Source organism: Mastomys coucha, unplaced genomic scaffold (genome assembly GCF_008632895.1).
Source record: "Mastomys coucha isolate ucsf_1 unplaced genomic scaffold, UCSF_Mcou_1 pScaffold6, whole genome shotgun sequence".
NCBI lineage: Eukaryota > Metazoa > Chordata > Mammalia > Rodentia > Muridae > Mastomys > Mastomys coucha.
This window is the reverse complement of record NW_022196912.1, coordinates 15,743,306-15,764,004: the sequence shown is the minus strand read 5'-3', so window position 1 is coordinate 15,764,004 and position 20,699 is coordinate 15,743,306. Positions and strand designations below refer to the sequence as shown.

Sequence of the window (20,699 nt, the reverse complement as noted above, 5' to 3'; positions counted from 1 at the left end):
GGAACTCACTCTGTAGACCAGGCTGGCCTCGAACTCAGAAATCCGCCTGTGTCTGCCTCCCAAGTGCTAGGATTAAAGGTGTGCGCCACCACTGCCTGGAGAGACAGGGTTTTCTTCACTGAACCGTGTGCTGGCTATCTCAGCTATACTAGTGGATCAGTAAAACTCTTAAGTGCATATCTCTGCCCCCTGCTGGGGTCATAGGTGAATGCTGCTGTGCCTGGGGATATATATGTGAAAACTGGAGATCTGAACTCAGGTCCTTAAGCTTGCCTGGCAAGCATTTTACCCACTAAGCCATCCTCCCATCTCCGAATGATTAATTTCAACAAACTGATGAATTCTTTTCATATGCAAAGTGGTATGCTGACTGCTAAAAGTAACTTTCAGGTTATAGTGAAGTAAAGTAACACTAGAAACAAGAAGATGCCTAAGACATAAAAAATAAAGTATAGCATACTGACATAAGTGCTGTAAGCATGTATCTGAGGAATGTAGGCAAAATCTTAACTGTAAAGCACAATGTCAAATAAAACTAGAAAAGAAGGCAACATGAGATTTTAACTAAAGCTCAATCAGTAAGATGTACAAGGTATTCATTGTGTCTGAATTTTCACAAATAACTGCTGTGTTTAGGACAAGTTCTAGCTCCTAAAATACCCAGTGGGTTAAAATACAACACTAGATTTAATAGGCAAAAGAACTACTAGGAATAAAGTTCAAAAACGACACCAGAAAAAAAAGTGCCTCCTATGTATGGGCTGGCAAGATGGCTCAGTGGGTAAGAGCACTGACTGTTCTTCCAAAGGGCCTGAGTTCAAATTCCAGCAAGCACATGATGGCTCACTACTACCTGTAATGAGATCCGATGCCCTCTTCTGGTGTTTCTGAAGTCAGCTACAGTGTACTTATTTATAATAAATAAATCTTTGGGCCTGAGCGAGCAGGTTGACTGGAGCAAGCAGAGGTCCTAAATTCAATTCCCAACAACCACATGAAAGCTCACAACCATCTGTACAGCTACAGTGTATTCATATACATAAAATTAATAATAAATCTTTTTTTAAAAAAAGTGCCTACTTACATAGGATTTGCTTTGAAATTGACCAGGTATTTTATGCAGGGCTACAACATGGTTATCCCTTGTGTTTTGAACGCTAATTCTTGTTATCTAGAAGATGAGTTAGAATTTGGAAATAAAAAAGCAAGAAGACATTTGGACTCTTACAGTAAAGATAAAAGTGACAATGAGCAGAGAAAGATGTGAAACGTGAGAAGAGCTGATTTTATGTAGAGCTGAGCTTTCTCAGAATGAAAATTTCTGGAAAAGAATGTCAAATTAAACATTGTATTGTTGAAAGGAATGTGTAACCTGCTTTGTCTGTAATTTTACCGTGCTTTAAGGAATGATGTGATAAATCCACTGCTAGGTGAGTAGCCTATCTGAAGACTCTTCAGAGAGGGGCCTTAGAAAATCTGCAATAGCATTACTTGTTTATTAGTGAAGTGATATGATGTCTACACATGTCTTTAAAATGGACACAGCTATCCAAATGTAACTGACAGTGAAAGTGTAAAGCCAAAAGTGATGCTCTGAGTTTAAAATGGCCATACTACCTGTAAAACTTGAGTGGGGTGCATGATGGGCAAGGCTTTGAGAGACTGCCAGCCTCAGCTACACATCAAGACTCTACCCAAAGGAAATAACTAACTAAACCAAAGGGGTCTGGGGAAGGTACACTGGAGCAGAAGAACCCCCAAATCATTCTCATGAATACTCAAAGAACCTAAATTAGTTTTAAATCTCTCTGTTAATGAAAAAGAGGGCAGAGTAGTAAAGAAAATCCTCCTAGACTAGCTAGTTTGTTATCTCATCTGCTCTGCAACCATCTGGAGACAGCAAGGTCACTGTCCTGATCACCTGTCCCTCTGGGCTTCTTCCTGTGACCTGGCTCCTATTCTTAACACCTCTGGGAAGCCAGGTCAAGAGCTTCATTGGGCATCAGCAGGCGCCAGCGGTGAACCCTAATGACCACGTTCAGCAACAGCTTGCTTAGAGACTACCTCCCTCCTCCCTTGTTCCAAGCACAGCTCTCCTCTGCTTCCTTCAGCCACACTCTTTTGGCTCGTCCTCCTCATCCCCTTCCTAAGCATGTCTCCCACGGCTCCTATGCAGTGCCTCAGCAGCACAATCCACCTCTGCGCTTTTGCCTTGTTTCATGCCTCTTTCTCGAGACAGAAACCTGGGAGTCCTTCTTAACTTTGCTTTTTCTCTCTCTCTTAGCATATCATCTTCACAGCTTTATACCTCCAAATTTTAGATTCTTTGTTCAGGGAGATATTTCTAAAATGCATTTCAAACTTAAAACTTTTCCCTAGTGGGGATGGCCCACTATGAAGATCACCATCCGGTCACCTGAACAAGTAACAGAATTATTCCAGCATGAAGTTTCACTAACAATAATACTTGCTTGAATAACTTAGTGTATATGTGGATATAGTTGTGATATATATGATATACAGATATGATTTACAATGATATTAAATATGTAAGATAAAGATATAGTTAGTATATAAGTGGGATAGTACTTGGTTAGATAAGAGAAGGTCCTTGCTCTAAAAAAATACAAAAAATAAAAATAAAAAAACAAAAAAGAAATCATACATTAAAGTAGTTAGGGGCAGTTAAGCAAATAATTTAGGGGTTAAAAAACAACAGGCTCACAGATGGCATAATTAGGCAAAGATACATGTGTACATTGGTAAATCTGGGTAAAGAGTATAAAAAAAAATCTCGTAACTGCCCAGTTAGTTTAAGATCTTTGATATAAATATTTTGAAAAGTTTTCCATGTTTCCTACCATATTTACGGTAAAAGTTGAGAGCCAAGCAGTGGTGGCGCACGCCTTTAGTCCCAGCACTCGGGAGGCAGAGGCAGGTGGATTTCTGAGTTGGAGGCCAGCCTGGTCTACAGAGTGAGTTCCAGGACAGCCAGGGCTACACAGAGAAACCCTGTCTCAAAAAACAAAACAAAACAAACAAACAAAAAAAGATAAAAGTTGAATAGACGACACAATCTGACTCTTGTACTTGTCTCCATTTCTGGTCATCAAGTAACAACTAATGTGCACTACACACACATACACACACACATACACACTTCAAGTTCCTGAGCACACTGCTTGGTTCCAATGTGTTCTCTCTGCTTTCTATGAGTGCCGACTGGTGAGGCACCTTATCCACATGCTGCTCAGGGCACTTGTAATGCAGCTGCTTCCTTCTTTCTGACCTCCCTATATACTGTGTATACATTTCTACCTCAGCACCTAGCACCTTGGTGTACTTTTGTACTTTATACGCACACATGGATGCACACAGACGTTTCTGTTTACTTCATTATTGGTGTGTCTCAGTTCTACTGCCTTATAGGTAAAACAAATGGTGTTATGGTAAATGGTAAAGAGGGCAGGCTTAACCAGTCACGTTTGCCTCCTGCTGCTATCTCTCAGATGAGTCCCCAGCATGAGATGCATTCCTTCTGAAGGTGAGAGGGGCTGTTCTGCTTAGGGATATGGTGCTTGCTTACAGTGCTGACTGGAGAAGAGTTAAGGTATGAGAAAAAAAGGCAGCGCCCTTGGGTGCCAGTTACCTTATTCTTAAAAAGGCAGGGAGGGGGGGATTATTTTGTTTTGTTTTGAGACAAAGTCTCACTATGCAGCCCAAGCTGTCCTGGAGCTCACAGTAGCTAGGCTGGCCTCAAACTCAAGCTAAACCTGTCTCTGTCTCCCCAGTGCTGGTAATATAGGTACATACCGACATGCTACAGTCCCATTTTGAAGAATTATAATACATAGATTAAATCTCATAAAGGCTTTCCCGGAGACACTGAATTTTCTTGGATTTTTTTTTTTCCTGGGTTTGACTTGTGAAAAAAAACTTAGCATCCATCAAACTCATAATTAAATAAATGAGAATTTGGCTTTTCATGGGGAAAAAAAAAGGGCAGGCTTAGGATTCCATCTGGAGAGATCTGACCTGCAACTCTACATTAGTTTTAAGCTTCAAGGTCTGGACACTGTGCTGTTTGTTTTTGTTAACTAGACACAATTCCAGTTATCTAGGGAAGAGGAAACCACAGCTAAGGTATTGCCTCCATCAGATTGGTCTGTGGGCCTGTCTGTGGACATTTTCTTGATTGGAGATTAATGTTGGAGGACTCAGCCCACTGCGGACACTGCTACTCCTGGGCAGATGGTCCTGAGATGTATAGGAAAGCAAACGAAGGTGCTAGAAGGATGGCTCAGTTAAGAATCCTCATTGCTCTTCCAGAGGCCCAGGGTTCAATTCCTAGCACACACATGGAAATTCACAACTGTCTGTAACTCCAGTTCCAGGGAACCCAAAATCCCTTACTGGCCTCTACAGATACTAGGCACATATGTGATACACAAACACTCATACATGAAAAATAACCATAAACATAAAAATAAGTAATTCTTTTTAAAAGAAGAAAAAGCAAGCAAATGGAACAAGCCAGTAAGCAGAATTCCTCCATGATTTCTACTTCAGTTCCTACCATGACATCCTGCCATGATGTACTTCAGTGATGTGTTGTGATACAGGAGTTCTAATATGAAATAAAACCTTCCCTCACCAAGTTAGTTTTGGTAGGTTGTCACAGCAACAGAAAGTATACACGGTAGCTACCTGCAATAGGACTTGTTATTGTCCATATCTCCCCACCTCTAGAAAAGCCTGTAGTGAAGATAGTCTGGGGTCTTAACCACTTCCAATTACCTGTTTTTAAGCTTTTTTTTCTTTCTGTCTCCCTAATGTAGCTTTCACTCAACTTTTTATTTATTTATTTATTTATTTATTTATTTATTTATTTATTTATTTATTATGAGTACACTATCACAGTCAGATCCCATTACAGATGGTTGTGACCCACCATGTAGTTGCTGGGAATTGAACTCAGGACCTCTGGAAGAGCAGTCAGTGCTCTTAACTGCTGAGCCATCTCTCCAGCCCTTCACTCAACTTCTCAAGGTGTGGGAAAATCCATTTATTTTTCATCAGTGAGAGAAATCTCTTGTGCATCAATTCCTCAACATTTAAAATTATTTTATGTTATGTTATTTTATGGTGGTTTTTACAAACAGTCCATTTGCCAACTTCAAAAATGAAAGAAAAGCAAGGAACTATCAAAAATAAGGCAAAAACTTACCAAAACAGAGCATTCTAATATCAGGTTATCAAATGTTCAGATTACTAAAAATAATGAACCACTTCAGACTGCTGACAAAAAAAAGTATAAAAACTAGCCATTAAAGAAACTTAATCCCATGTAAGAAAATTAATTAACTTGCTTAAAGAGACATAGCTAATAATAAAAGAAAACAGACACTAGAGCCAAAAAAAAAAAAAAAAAAAAAAAAAAAAAAAAAAAAAAAAAAGAAACTTAATCCACATTATAATTTTCAAAACTCTCACATGTGACCTATTTTCCTTTATTTAGGACCCAAATGGAACACTACCAAAAAAAAAAAAAGGCTTTCCTCCTGGAGAGATAAAGACATCTCACAAAAGAACACAAAAATAAAAACAAACAAACAACCCAATTTATGAAAAGATACTACCAGAGCAATTTTTAAATAAACTATTGCATTATAAAAAGGGAGAAATTTCTTTACAAATATATGGAACTTTCTTTACGAATTAAGATAGAATATTACTCTATAAATGGTTGAGTACTAGGCATATAGCTCAATGGTAAAGTACTTGCACGGCATATACATGACCCTGGGTTCAATCCTCAAAACCATGAAAAGAAAAATAAACTAATAAACAAAAACTATATTAAAAGGAAAACAAAGCAAAATAAAACAAACAAACAGAAAACAAATGAGCTAGGTCACCCATAAGACTAGTCCTTGCGAATGACGAGGCAGATGACGTAGAGTTGGAGCTGAGGTTATGAGGAGTGAGTCTGGGTTAGAGCAGAGGCTGTAAGATACCCAGCCTCAAAGCACACAAACCTAAGTAAGTCAATAATAAAACGTGGGAGCTGGAACAGAGAGGAATGCATGCCAGTCTAAATCGAGGAGGAAGCCGAGTGTGAAGAAATGTGTGTAAAATGCTCTACACCAGGTCACCAGCCCTACTGAATTGCAATCATATAAGGATGTCCATTCAATGCTCTGGGTTCAAGAGCACACGCTATTATAATATGATTTTAGTTTAGGAACGTAAGAGCAACAATGGCGGGACATGGGATTTTAGTGAATTACCTTTCCTGCTTCAGAGCATATTCCAGCATTTTGATCCTCCTCACAAGATCTTTCTTCAAATTTTCTTGACCTTTCCTCTCCCCCTGAAGGAAAGCAATCTGAGCCTGAAAAGGAGAGAAAGGCAAAACTCAGTTCAGAACAACTTCATTTTAAAAGAGCTTTTAGAATAGTAAACGATCAATATTCCTTTCCAAGTCTGTCACAATGCAAACTTACGGGGGAAAGTCTTGATTAGGAGACCTATGTAGTCTACTTCAGATGAGGGCCTGACAGCGTGTGGTGCCCATCTTCCATAAGAACCCAGGAAACACAGACAGGGCAGAGTGGCCAATCAATTTGTACAACGTAGTAGGTATTTTATACATTGGAAGAACTTTCATTTTTATAAAGAATGAAGACGGGAAAGTAAAATGACCAAAATTCTTATAAATTCTTCCAAATCAAGTTTTATAATCACGGTCAAGAGAGTTTAACACTCAGCACAGAAGGGAGGAGGGCTCCGTGACCACCCTTCAAGGAGAAGACAAAGGCAACTGATGGCTGGTGAGGAGGACTATGGTACCCTTCTTGGGGAGTGCAGAGGGCACTGGCAGGTCACCTGGGCTTCAGTGGATTTAGTGGATTCAGGACTGGGCCTATGGCAGCACTAACTGGACTCTGTAGGGTATTTTTAAAAAGACATGAAGTCAAAAGGAAGACAGGGACATGTTGGGGAAGCATAAGGGATGGGGGAGCTGAAGGGCGGGGGAGATAGATATGAGCAAGATGTACTGCATATATCTATGAAATTTTAAAAGTTTCATGATATATCTAAATTTTACAAAAGAGTCCTTAACTTAATCCTAGATATCCTAAAAACAATAAATAGCTCTTTTCTCATCCTTTAAGGAAATGTAGTGTGTGAGAGAAAATTGAAGAGACAATCAGATGCCAGATCCTCAGCAAATTGAATGTGCTTTTCATCATGAGACAAATGACAAGCAACCTCAGCTTCAGTAGAAAAGGGACTGGAAAGAGCAGCTTTTCAGGAGCTAGGCCACTGAGGGTTTAAACAACATCTGCACTTAAAGAACTGCAAGTGTCAGAACGTTAGCTTATCCAAGCAATTTGAAATCTCTATACAGGCAGGCAGGACTCTATACAAGATGTGTTTACCATAACCACTGATTTCCTATTTGCCCACGCTCCTCTCACCCATTTCTGCCATGTCAACCCACAGAGATAGACAACAATGTTATTTGCATATGTGTATTGCTTTCCATTAAAGAAAATGAAAGAATGACTTTAAAACATACCTAAAGAACTCTGAGGATTGTCCAACTATGGTTTAGTAAAGAAATAAATTTAGTTCTATTTAATTTAAATAAGACTCAATTCTACTTATTTAGTATCATAATGAAGGTAAAATCCAATTTGCCAGTATTCTTATAACCTCAAATTATAAATAGGTAAGATGATGTGTTTATTTTTACTTCAAAAATCTCTTAAATTTTTTATTTCAATTAAAAAGATATTTTTCTTATTAAAATAATTAAAAGGCTGACAACAATCCAACTGTATATAGAAACAGGCCTTCACATTTAGATAAACAGAGGAAAAGGCACTGAACATCCACTCAAAGATCCTAAAATGCTTTACATGAATATATATGTATGTGTATACATATGTGTGTATACATATATTTATAAATCATATATATTCTAAAATGGCATAAGAAGAATAATGGTACATGCACATCAAGTGATAAAAATGAAAGCTCATTGCAACAAAGTATCAGTCCGACCCATCTCACGAAGAAGCCAATTGCATTGACAGAGAAATATACACACTTTTAAAAATTAGTGTTAAAAACAATGAACCTAATCAGTGTAACCAAACAAGGTAATAATACCATAAACAAGCTTTATCCACTATATTCTTTGGCTATCTCTAAATTTCTGACATGATCCGGGATGATTCTACAGTTTAACCTATAACATGAGTCTCCAACCCACTGGCAACCTGCCGGTCTTCCTACTTGTCTCTCTGTTCTGTAAGTTCAGAAAGACTGAATAGTGCTTTATTAACTTTAAATGTTTAATGTGACTGAGGCAAGAACAAGAGCTGCTGAAAGGCACTGGGTTGTAGACAAAAACTGCTAAATTATATCAACTTGTGTAAAGATGTTTTAACATCAGAATGGAAGTCAGGGAATGTGTTAAATTGGGGAAGGTTTTGGCAACATTTCCACAGGTGAGGAAAGGCTATGGGTTCCATTAAAATTGATAAAGATCCGATCCAAGTAAGAAAAGCTGCCACATGAAAGGCACAACTCAGGGAAGTGATGCAGACAGGCAGCAACTCAGAAGATGTAGAAAGTTGATGCCCCCTGCATGGGGCAGCTCAACAAACTAGCAGAAGGACAGGTCATTCATCAGACTGGCGGACTGAAAACCTTGACACTGAGATGGACTCTTGCTGAAGGACATCAGATCATCTGATCAGGGCCACACTTAATAGGACAGGGATCATCTCACTAGCAGATCTTCCTAAGGACACTTGGACTGTTACACTGATGTGATTAATGATTGTTTCTGTTGTAATAATTAGACTGTGTAGGATTATTAGCCTAAACAGAAAGGGGCTAGACATAAAGAAATTTTAATCCATCAGCATGGTTGCTCTGGCAAAGGATCACATCCAAAGACCTAGGTCTATGTGATCTGGCTGGAATGCAGACACACCACAACCCCTCTGGCCGTAATACAGACACACCCTTAGTAGACACCTTTAAGGTAAAATTAGTTTGTAGAAGGAAGCAGTCCTGTTTGAAAGTGACATCTAGTTGAGGGACAAAGTAACAAATTAGAAAAACACTTGACAGATGAGTCAGAGATAGGACACACCCAATTCTCAGGAGAACAGCAGAGGAACAGAAGTTATTTAAGAACTGCAGAGGGAGAGAGTTGGTGCAGTTAGGATAGTGAATACAGTCCAGTGGAGTTGAGCATGATCACCTCCATTCAGTCTGTGCAGCTGCAGCCAGAGAATGAGAAGCCAGAAGATTAGAACAGACTGCCAGAGTTAGTTTGAGGCCAAGCAGAGATATTCAGTGAGAAGTCAAGAGAGCTCAGACTGAATCAGTCAGCTTGGAGAGGAATTTACGACAGAATAGCTGAGTTGAACCTGCTAGCCAAAGTTCAGAAAGAACTAGAATGGGTGAACTTATTCAGCATTAAGCCTCTGAGATGACAATTACACCAGGTGAATAAAAGTTACTTTTACAACTCAGTTATGAGACATTTTTATAAAAGATGAAGAAGACACTGAGGAAATTCAACATGAGAGTCCTTTCACATCAATTTCCTTGTGATCTTCAAAAGTGTTAATTCATAAAGCCACAGAAAAACTGTTTCAGGTAGAAGACCTAAATAGATTAGAAATCAAATACAAGGCATGATTTTTAACTGAAATGGGTTATGCAGAAACAGACGATAAAACAAGAATAGAACCTGAAAAGTACTAATATATCAGTGTTAACTTTCTGATGTTGATATTTAGTGTCACACAGGATAGTACTGTTTGTATGAAACAAACACTGAGGTACTCAGGTGGAGTCAATAGACTATCAGGTCAGCTGGCAACTAGCCCTTACAGTTCAGGGAAAAACAAATTCTTTGAATGGTCCTCTCAACTTTTCTTTCAGCTTAAGATTTTTCTTGTTGGCTTTTTAAAGAAAATTTGATACAAAATACGAACCTTGAAAATAAAAGATTCCATCTCAATCCAAAAGCCAACAACATATACAGAGAAATCTAAAAGTTAGAAACTGAAACTAAGTTAGAAGCAAAACAAAAATACCTATTTCAACATTATCATTAAACAATGTACTTAGAGATACTGAGAAAAATGTAAAAATAGAAAGAGAAAATATTTGCAAGTCATTTGCAAATGATATGGCTGACTACTATAAAACTCCAAGAAAACAGATATTAATAACATTTGTGTTATTTTTGTTTTCTTTTTTTAACTATAAATACTCTCCTAGGAATAGCAAAAAAATGATATGAACTTATAAAAAAAATTTATGTTCTTAAATAAACTCAATATCACAAGACTTTACTTCTTACTAAATTAATATTTTGCAAGCCACTGGCAAATTTAATGAAAAATTTAAAGTGCCAGACATGAGAATACTAAAGTTCACACAGAAATAAAAAGTAAGCAAGCAAAATTACTTAAAAGCTCTAAGATGTTTTAAAAATTTATGGCTGTTTAGTTTTAGTGTCTGAGTGTTTGCTTTCATGTATATATGTGCCCCACGTGCATGCTTGGTGCCTGTGGAAACCAGGACAGGGCACTGGATCCCCTGTAACTGGAATTGCAGACAACTGAGTCATTGCATGAGTGCTGGGAATCAGACCCACATCCTCTGAAAAAACCAGCAAGTGTTCTTGACTGCCGAGCCACCCTTCTTCCCAAAAGCTCTAAATATTTAAAACATGTCACCAGTTCTATAGTCACTTCAAAAGTCACACCTATGATACAAGACAACCTAAAACAAATTCAAATACTGATTATTTAAAACTGAGAAGTGGTCTAAAGGTACATAGCTCAATGGCAGAGCACATGCTAGGTGCAGACCCTAGAGCTAAAGGAAACTACACTGCTTCTTTCTTCATTTATATTTATGTCTATGTATACGTGCTGGTGAGCATTTGGACATGAATGTGGAGACCAGTAGATAACACTGGCTGTTGTTCCTAAGGTACAACCTGAGACCATAAAAACTAATGAATGTTCCCTAATTTTTTTTAAACAGTATGTCCCCTAATTTTTTTTTTAAATAGTAATTTAAAAGTTGCTGAAGAGCTATTTTGAAAACTAAGGTACTTCCTGAAAATCATCAAAACAAAACTATGGATAGCACAAATCACAAGAATTTTTTTTTTCTTAAAACACAACACAAATCAGTAGAACACCAAGAACTCAATAGAAAAAAACAGAGAACATGTAGACAGAAGAAAATCTAAAAGACTGAAATATACTAAAATGATGTTCATAACAAACTTAAGTATGAAAAATGTCGGGGATGGAGAGATGGCTCAGAGGTTAAGAGCACGGACTGCTCTTCCAGAGGTCCTGAGTTCAATTCCCAGCAACCACATGGTGCCTCAAACCATCTGTAATGTGACCTGATGCCCTCTTCTGGTGTGTCTGAAGACAGCTACAGTGTACTCATATACATTAAATAAATAATATTTTAAAAGAAAAGAAAAATGTCAAAGTACTATGTTTTAGGGTTTCATTACTATGAAGAGACACCATGACCACAGCAACTCTTATAAAGGACAACATTTAATTGGAGCTGGCTTACAGAGATTCAGTCCACTACCATCATGGTGGGAAGCATGGCATCGTGCAGTCAGACATAGTACTAGAGAAGGAGCCAAGAGTTCTATATCTTGATCCACAGGCAGCAAGGAGACTGTCTTCTGCAGGTAGCCAGGCGGAGGGTCCCTTCCACACTGGGCAGAGCTTAACCATCAGCCCTCAAAGCCCACCCACAGTGATGAACTTCCTCTAATAGGGCCACATAAATTTTTCATGGGGCAAGCATATTCAAACCACCACTTAATATAAGCTAGGCATGGTAGCACATGCCTATCATCCCTGCATGAAGGAGGCTAAGGAAGGATTCAAAGTTAGAGACTAGCCTGAGTTAAATAACAAGACACTATCTCAAGAGAATACACATCAATTAGTTAATTAATGTAAAATCCCATTGCTCTTTTCTCTTTACTGTGACTTAGTCCCTAATCTACCAGTAGCCTAGACTATACAAATTCAAGATCAGCCTAGGGAAATAACAAGGTCCTGACTCAAACTAACAATAACAACAACAGTAATAATAAATGATGGAAAATAGGCATTTTACTTCTATGCAGGGGTATGAATCAGCTTCCCCCTCTAATGGGTGACATCTATTAGTCTACAAATATACATATTCTTTAAACCAGACATTTTAGAGTGGTACCTTTCAAGTATATTGGCACATTGTAAAATGGCAAATTAAAAAGTAGGTGTGACTATATGTACAAGGCATTTTCCATCAGGTTAAAAAGTATTAGTAGACCTGGAGAAGTAAGTGTCTCAAACAAGGCCTCTGAGACCAGAGATGGTCCTGTGAGGTAATGTCAATCTTGTTATCTTCCTCTGGAAAATAGTCTGAAAATATGCGTTGCTACTTATGGAAACTACTTCCTTTTAAAAAAGCAAAGCCTAAAGCACAACTGGCATACATCTAGTTTTTTTTAAATATAAAATTACAAGTACATTTTAAAAAAAACAGATAAATATAAATTACTTTTTATAAATTATATTTTTAAAACATAATTTATAAAAAATAAAGTTTATATTTTTAAAAAATATATAAATTAACATTTCACATTAAACTTTTGTCTGAGTTGGATTATTTAACTGAAAAGGCACAGAGTAGGACATGAAAGGAAGGAAGGGCTAGTAAAGAAAAGAAAGGGCAACTGGGGGAGAGAGAGAACATCTATCAAGAATACTAAGTGGCTTTTAGTACAGACAATTGTAAATACATTGGCAGAGAATTGTATACAAGACAGAGTAAAAGAAAAGGGGGAAGGGGAAAGGGGAGGAGTGGACTGCAGACATTTGACTTTTCTTAAAAGAAAAAGAGGTAGTCATCATTATGCCTCTCAAGAATAATTCAAGTATGTAATAACTATGTTTCTCCAGGTATAAGATGATTGAGAAACAGAAGACCAAGAGTTAAATTACCCTTAAATTCTCTCTATACCTCTTAAAGGTTGACCACTAAACATGCCAATATGCTTCTAAAGTGTTTTAATTAAAAGTTATTACAGCCAAACACTCTCATCTAACAAATCTAGCTCCCAAGCTACCTATTTGTAGACTGTTTTTGGATGTTATAGTCAAAACTCATTTTTAAGAGAGAAATAAAAAGGTGTGCCACAACATTAAGTGGTGTGTGCCCTCACACATGAACTAAGGTGAGGAAAAGAGAAAATGAACGCATCTCTGTTGTGGATTGCTGTCTGTTTTTTCTGTCCCCTCAAAAAAGGGGTACACAGGTGAGGTCAGGTGAAATCTTAATTAGTCAGATAAGCCAAGAGCCTGGGATTAGGCAGTGGAAGGAACAGGTGGAGCTGAAAGTTTTAGAGATGGGAAGAGAGGAGACAGAGATGGAACCTGAAGGAAAGGATGATGAGCTAGAACCACGTGGTCCTAGGAGCCATAAATAACTAAGGATTTCTTTGGTAGATGACTGAATAATGTAGGGCACATTTGTCCAATCTAGGAGTGTAGCTTGTATCTATATCAACTGAGTTTTGGGTTCTTGGTGTGGGCATTTTGGAGGTTGAAGATTTACTGTTATAAATCTAGCTGGTAAATTACAAGTCTCTGGAGTTGTCATTTTATGGGGCAAGGGAGATTAGAGCAAGCGGCAGCCAGTGTCTGCAGGCTAGCCACAAGGGGCAGTTGTCTTGAGGAAGTGCAGAGCAGATTGACAGCAGCTAACCATGGGAACCAAGGCAAGACTACCACTTAGGGTTTCCCATGGGGGTGGGGTGACCGCTGTTGCCAGTGCCTAGTCGGCCATGGCATAGACTGTGTTTTAATTAATACATGCTACAGATGGCGCCCAATGTGGTGCAAGAATCCTCTAGGAATTTAAGATTCTTGGCCTGAGAGTGGGAGAATTAGCTCTTAGTGAGCAGATGAGTCACGTGACTCCAGCATGCTCGAGATTCTAAAGAAACACTGGGATAGACCCAGTTCAGGCTCTAAGTTCCCCTGTTGTAAATAGGAACAATATAATAAAAAGCTGCCTACTTAGGAAGCAGGCATTAATAGAAGTTTGATTTAATTGTTTTTTTTATTTTATTTATTTATTTATTTAATGTAAGTATACTGTAGCTGTCTTCAGACTCTCCAGAAGAGGGCGCCAGATCTTGTTACAGATAGTTGTGAGCCACCATGTGGTTGCTGGGATTTGAACTCTGGACCTTCAGAAGAGCAGTCAGTGCTCTTAACCACTGAGCCATCTCTCCAGCCCCCAATTTAATTGTTTTAAAAGATAGAATAAGGTGCAGATTTTGCCCAAATCACATGGAGAACTCTGCCCGCGATCCTGAACTACTACTGCAAGGGAAAAATATAATGGCTCCCGTGATCCTGAACTAGTGTAAGGAAAAATATAATGGCTCCAGACAGAAAGCAAAGGTAAAAGCTGCGTGCTTCCTATAAGCAGGTATTAATAGAAGTTTGATTTAATTGATTTAAAGGTGATATAAAGATAAAATTCTCTAATACAGTCTTACAGGATACTCATATTCTTTCTAATGTGGGCTCCACAGGAATTTGGGGTTAAAAACCCTGGCTTAACGAACTAGAAAACGCCTAAGGTAGGCTCAAATAGTATTTGTTTAATTTTCTTGTTTTAAACTGTTTAATTATCAAGATGGGTATGATTCTGAGTTTTGTGATTATTTTATTATACCTCTGGGAGAGAGGTCAAGCTAAAAGTTTTCCTAGTTTCTGGCTAAAGAACACACTAATTTGGGAGACAGTCTTTGTTTGTGATTTTTAAAAAGGTGATTAGACTTTGGACACCTTCCAGAGTTATATGGATCAGATATGACAGAGGAAGACCCCTGAAGAACTGGATATAAGAGAACCAAACAGAAAAGAAAGAATCTTTGTGCCATCCCTCACATGGTACTTATGATTGGTTATTATTAAAACTGTCTTTTAAAAAAGACTGTCTTTCACATGCTCGAACAAAGAGCAGAATTTCATCCTAATTGGTCTGTACACCCTACACAGACTAAAACAATACATATAAATATCTAGATGGTATTTAAATTTTGTTTTGAGATTTGTGTATTGCAGAGTGTACAGCTTTGGTGAGCTTCATCATCAGACATGCTGAACTGACCTGCTCAAACTCCCAATGTCATGGATTTTCAGATGGATCCAGTCAGAATTTAGTCATCAGAAACTAATAACAATTGATGGCATGGCCTTCCTAAGGTCTAACCAACTCCCCCATTTTCCCTACCCTTCCTCACTCCCTCCAAAGATATCTCAACATAAAAGTTATGAAGAGTTGTCATCCCAGTTCCCTGGGTTTGGGGGTCTGGAGGTGGTTTGTCTAGGTTGTCTTTCTAGGGAACTTAGAAATGGTCAAAATTGAACAGGGAGGAAATAGCTAGAATGGACTGTGTAGCCATAATCTCATTTGGTAAAAATCTTTATAATTGTTACTAAGTTGAAGTCATAATTTCTTACATTGGAACAAAATTTATTTTTGATACAAATTTAAGGTTTTCATTGGTATGAATTTCTTCTATTGATAAAAAAATTAAGTATGCAAAGCTTAGACCCAATCCTTCTCTAACTGCCATTACAAAATTGATTTTAGATGATTAAGCATACGAGCTAAGGGCCAGATAGCAAATTCATGGCTCTGAGGTAACTGTAAGGGTGTTTTGAAGATATTTTAATTAGAAATAGCTGAGAGTAGTTTAAGTATGACAACAGTCCAGATTCCTTTACATAGATAGATAGTTTTCAAAAACATCAGAAATCCACAAATGTGACACTGAATATTACTTAATCATTTGTTGTTGAGACACATCTGCTCCTGACAGCACCCCATTCTTGGACTCAAAGAAGCAACTGAGCATTTTACCTCCAGGTGAGGTTGTACACTGCAACAAGGTAGCCACTGGGCAGAAGTTACCTAATCATCTACAGACAAAATCACTGTCCAGAAAAGGGACACACTATGTGGAGAAATTAAATCTGATCAAAGATAAGGTATGAAGCTATCCTTTAAGTATTACAAATGGTTTAAAAACTCAAAATTCAGCATATAATCATTTTCTGTTCATGTACATGATAATGGCAGTTCTAGAAAAAATTATTTTTTAAAAAAGGTAAAATTCCATGGCATATTATATCTAAGTAGAACTTTCATTTTCTCATCTATAGAAACAAGTAAACAAAAAAGATATAAGCAATACTGGATGAATACTGGACCACAGTCTACAAGGCAGACCATAAGTTAGTCAAGCCTGTTTTTGTGGTGTTGGGCTTCCAACCTAAGGCCTTGAGTATGCTAGGAGCTTTCTGCTTATATACTTTGTACAATATACTGAGCTATATATCCCTGACTCAAGCTTATTTGTAAATTATTTTTAATTTTACTTAGTTAAAAAAGCATGTATATAGGTTGAACATCATCTGTATATGAAAATTTGAATTCAAAAATGTTCCTATGCCTGAATTTTGAGAGCATCAGAACACTTCTTGGATTTCAGACTTTCAGCTTACAGATGTTCAGCCAGGAGGTCTATGTAAATCTTCCAAAATTAAAATATATATCAATTTTTGAACACATCTAAGCCAAGTATTTCAGGTGAAGTTGAACATGAGATACAAATCTTCTATCCCTAACCAGGTTTATCTATATGTGTAGTATTAATAAACAATTAAAACATATGAAATGTACCCCATACTTTAAGATTATTATAAACTGTTCAGTATTCTATACTTTAAAGGGTTAGAATTCAAAATTGAAGCCAAGCATGGTGTTGCATGCCTTTAATCTTAGCGTTTAGGGGGCAGAGGTGGGAGGATCTCTGAGTTCGAGGTCAGCCTGATCTATAGAGTGAGTTCCATGATAGCTAGGGCTACACAGAGAAACCCTGTCTTGAAAAACACTTTCCAACTGCTTTTTTGGTCAGTTGTGATGGAACATAAAGGCAATTCATTTTCATAAAAATCTAAAACAAGGCATTAGAAAGCATGTCTAATTGGAGGTTCTCAACTTTTAATCTAAATGGAAACAACAGGAGAAGAACTTAAAGTCAACACTATAGTTTATTTATGCTAAGAAGTGAAGATAATGAAGTCTGGTCTCAATCTGGGTATGCTCAACAGAAGGCCTTCTTATAACTACAACTGCTCCCTGGAGAGGTCCGGGCATGCCTAAACTCTGATCTAGGTCACTAGGCAGTTCTCTTGAACACAACATGGCTGCCAGCCCATCCTTAAAGGCAGTCACAACCTACTGCTGTCTGGAGAATTTGTTCAAGTAAGACAGCTGTTTCTGATTGATGGGCTCTAGAGTGGGGCCTGGGAACCTGCACTTCTACCATGTACTACAAGGGCCATGCTAGTACAGACCTAAGGGTGAATTTAGAGCAGCTCTGATTTACACAGTGACACAGTTAAAAACCAAATAAGCAGGGCACTGTGGAAGCAAGGGGTGGATCTGTCTCAGAGCCCAGCATTCCCCCCCCCCAAAAAAAAACTTTGCAAACAGATCCACAAAGACTAGCTTTCTAAATCTCTTCCAAATTTCTTACTTATGACTGAAATAATAGCAGTCTCCTGATAAAGAGATCAAATCTAGAGACATGTTCTATCTCATGTTTAGAAACATCTACTGGCCAACAGTTAAAACTCTTGTAAAGGAGAATGTAGAAAAGAAAAACTAGCCAGGCAGTGGTGGCGCATGCCTTTAATCCTAGCACTTGGGAGGCAGAGACAGGCGGATTTCTGAGTTCAAGGCCAGCCAGGGCTACACAGAGAAACCCTGTCTCAAAAACCAAAAAAAAAAAAAAGGAGTTCAAAACATATCTGGCTCACATGTCAAGGGCCTGTCTCAAAAAAAAAAAAAAATTCTAGTCACAACACACTTTTAATGGGGTTAGTGTCTTTGCCACTCATTTAGCAGTATTGACTGAGCCCAGTTGATATCCAACACAATTATTGGCACTGCACAATGTAACAGAACTGCCTGCAATCACCTCCATCTGTCAATGAAGGAGAGACACAAAGACATGGAGTCAGGGTGAGCCTGGTAACTTAGTCACAGAAGAAGCAAATCTTGCATAAAATATATAGGCATATATATTTTATACATAAATAAAGTAGCACATACTTCATGCACAGAGAACCAGAAACAGATACTGACAGAAACTGTGATTATAAAAGTACAAATAAAATACAGCAGGATGCCCATTTACTTTTGGAGACACATATACAATTGATATTCTACTCAAGAGTGAATTTTTAATATGGTATTTATTCTACAATGAGCTTTTCCTTTTGAAAAACTAATGAGCCTATGAAAATTTTCCTCACAGAAATATTTCTGAGCCAGTTTTATACATACCTGAAGAGAATTCGAAACAGAGGAATCTCGAATGGCCGAGAAGCACTTAAAGAAATGTTCAAAGTCCTAAGTCATCAGGGAAATGCAAATCAAGGAAATGCAAATCAAAAGCCAGCCCTGAGATTTCATCTCACACCATCAGAATGGCTAAGATCAAAAACTCAGGTGACTGCACATGCTATTGAGGATGTGGAGAAAGAGGAATATTCCTCCACTGCTGGAGAACTTGTAAGTATTAAGAAGTTTGCTTACTAACAAAGCCTCGGCAACTCACCCTCGGTGATTACAATATTCCTGCCCCTTTCTATTTGTAGACTAGGCTGAAGTGTCTGTCCTCAGAGACCCCCTACCCCACCCCACCCGTCTCTGCCTTCACCTTTGCAAACTGTCTCTCCCCTCTAGAACTCCCTTTTATTTTCAAAGTATTCCAGTGTTCCACTCTGAGATGGCCCAGCTCACACTACTATCTCCTTTGAAACACAAAATACACTATTTCCTACTTGAAAACAAAACAGTTTTCTGTACATATACAACTAGTACTTTATGAAACATAGTACCTTTTATTTTTCAAGCAAAGTTTTAGGCAACACTTAAAAATTCTCCATCAGAAATTATCTATGTTCTTAAAAGTCAGTTTAGAAGACAATTTAAGATAGGAGAATTCTTCCAGGTCAATATACCAAAATACTCTCATCAAGACAGCAAGATTCAGAACAACTGGGGAGAGACAAAAGTCAGTTAAGAGGAAAAGAGAGAGCTAGGAATGGTGGTGTATGCTTGTAATTCCAGCATGTGGAGGCTGAGGCAGGAGAATTACCATTGTGTCAGCTGGCTGACACAATGGTACAAGGTCTATCCATGCTTGACAACAAGACCTGCTTTAAAAAGAAAACAAAAGTAGAAGGTAAGAAAAAGGTGGCAGGCTTTGCTAAATAGAAATCACAGTATTTACTTGAAAGTTAGTAAATACACATCCTGAAGAGACAGTTGAGAAAAGGAACAAGCAGGTTAGTTAGAAAATATCCACTCTTGAAACTCAGCAAGAGGAATAAAAGATGCACTTTTAAATGTAATTTTATTGCCAGCAAATGTTTCAACAAGGAAAATCAATGGCATAAGGAAAGGGAGAGGGAGTGAAGAGGGGGAAAGAGTGGGAGGGGGGAGGAAGGGGTGGGGAGTGAAAGGAAAGAGCTAGGTCAATAATTAGTAAACAGGTATACAAATGAAGGGAATAAACGAGCTATTTTAACAAGCCTACAAAGTTATGTTGTGAACATTAACTTCTTTTAAAAGATTAATTTTCTAAGTGCTGAGAGCTGGCTCAGTGGTTAAGAGCACTTGCTGTTCTTCCAAAGGACCAGCATTCAGCTCTCAGCTCCCATGTCATGTGGCTCAAAATCATGTGTTACTCCAGGGCCTCTGATGCCTCTGGCATGTGCAGGCTCCCGCCCCCACATGCACGAACCCAAACCTATATATAACTAAAAGTAACAAAAATAAATCTTTAAAAGGGTAAACCTTTAAAAGAATTCTACTTTTCTAAAGGAAGAAAATCAAGGCTATCACTCAAATGAACATATTACTATAATAAATGTTAGATGATTAAGGATATATGCTAATAAAGAGCAGTAATTGAGAAAAGCAGACTGTAAGAAACTTTCTGAAAAATATTCAGGTATAGCCAGATGGGACTGGCCTGAACCTTACCCTATATCTGATGTTTCCATTTGCATTTATTTTCATAGATAATAATCAGCCTCCAGTCTGTTTTCTCCTGTTGTAAAATTTCAAAGTCTCCTGAAGTCCTAACTGCCCTCAAACTCACTATGTAGGCAAGGATGAGCTTGAAATTCCTGATCCCCGGGCCGGTGAGATGGCTCATAGGGTAAGAGCACCGACTGCTCTTCCAAAGGACCTGAGTTCAAATCCCAGCAACCACATGGTGGCTCACAACCATCTGTGATGAGATCTGACGCCCTCTTCTGATGTGTCTGAAGGCAGCTACAGTGTACTTATTTATAATAATAAATAAATCTTTGGGCCAGAGCGAGCAAGGACCAAGCAAGCGGGGCCAACCAGAGTGAGCAGAAGTCCTAAAAGTCATCCCAACAACATATGAAGACTTACAACTATCTGTACAGCTACACTGTGTACTCATATACATAAAATAAATAAAAATAAATTAAAAA

General features: G+C 38.1%; 1 protein-coding gene across 3 annotated transcripts in view; it reads right to left on the bottom strand.

Annotated features, from left to right (window-relative positions):
- The window catches only part of Strn (striatin), an 87,946-nt gene that overhangs the window by 46,177 nt on the left and 21,070 nt on the right, over positions 1-20,699 (bottom strand). For all 3 annotated transcript variants that reach the window (XM_031355245.1, XM_031355244.1, XM_031355246.1), the window contains exon 2: positions 6,291-6,394. In XM_031355245.1, coding sequence (XP_031211105.1) covers positions 6,291-6,394 — 104 coding nt within the window. The remainder of the gene's footprint in view (positions 1-6,290; positions 6,395-20,699) is intronic.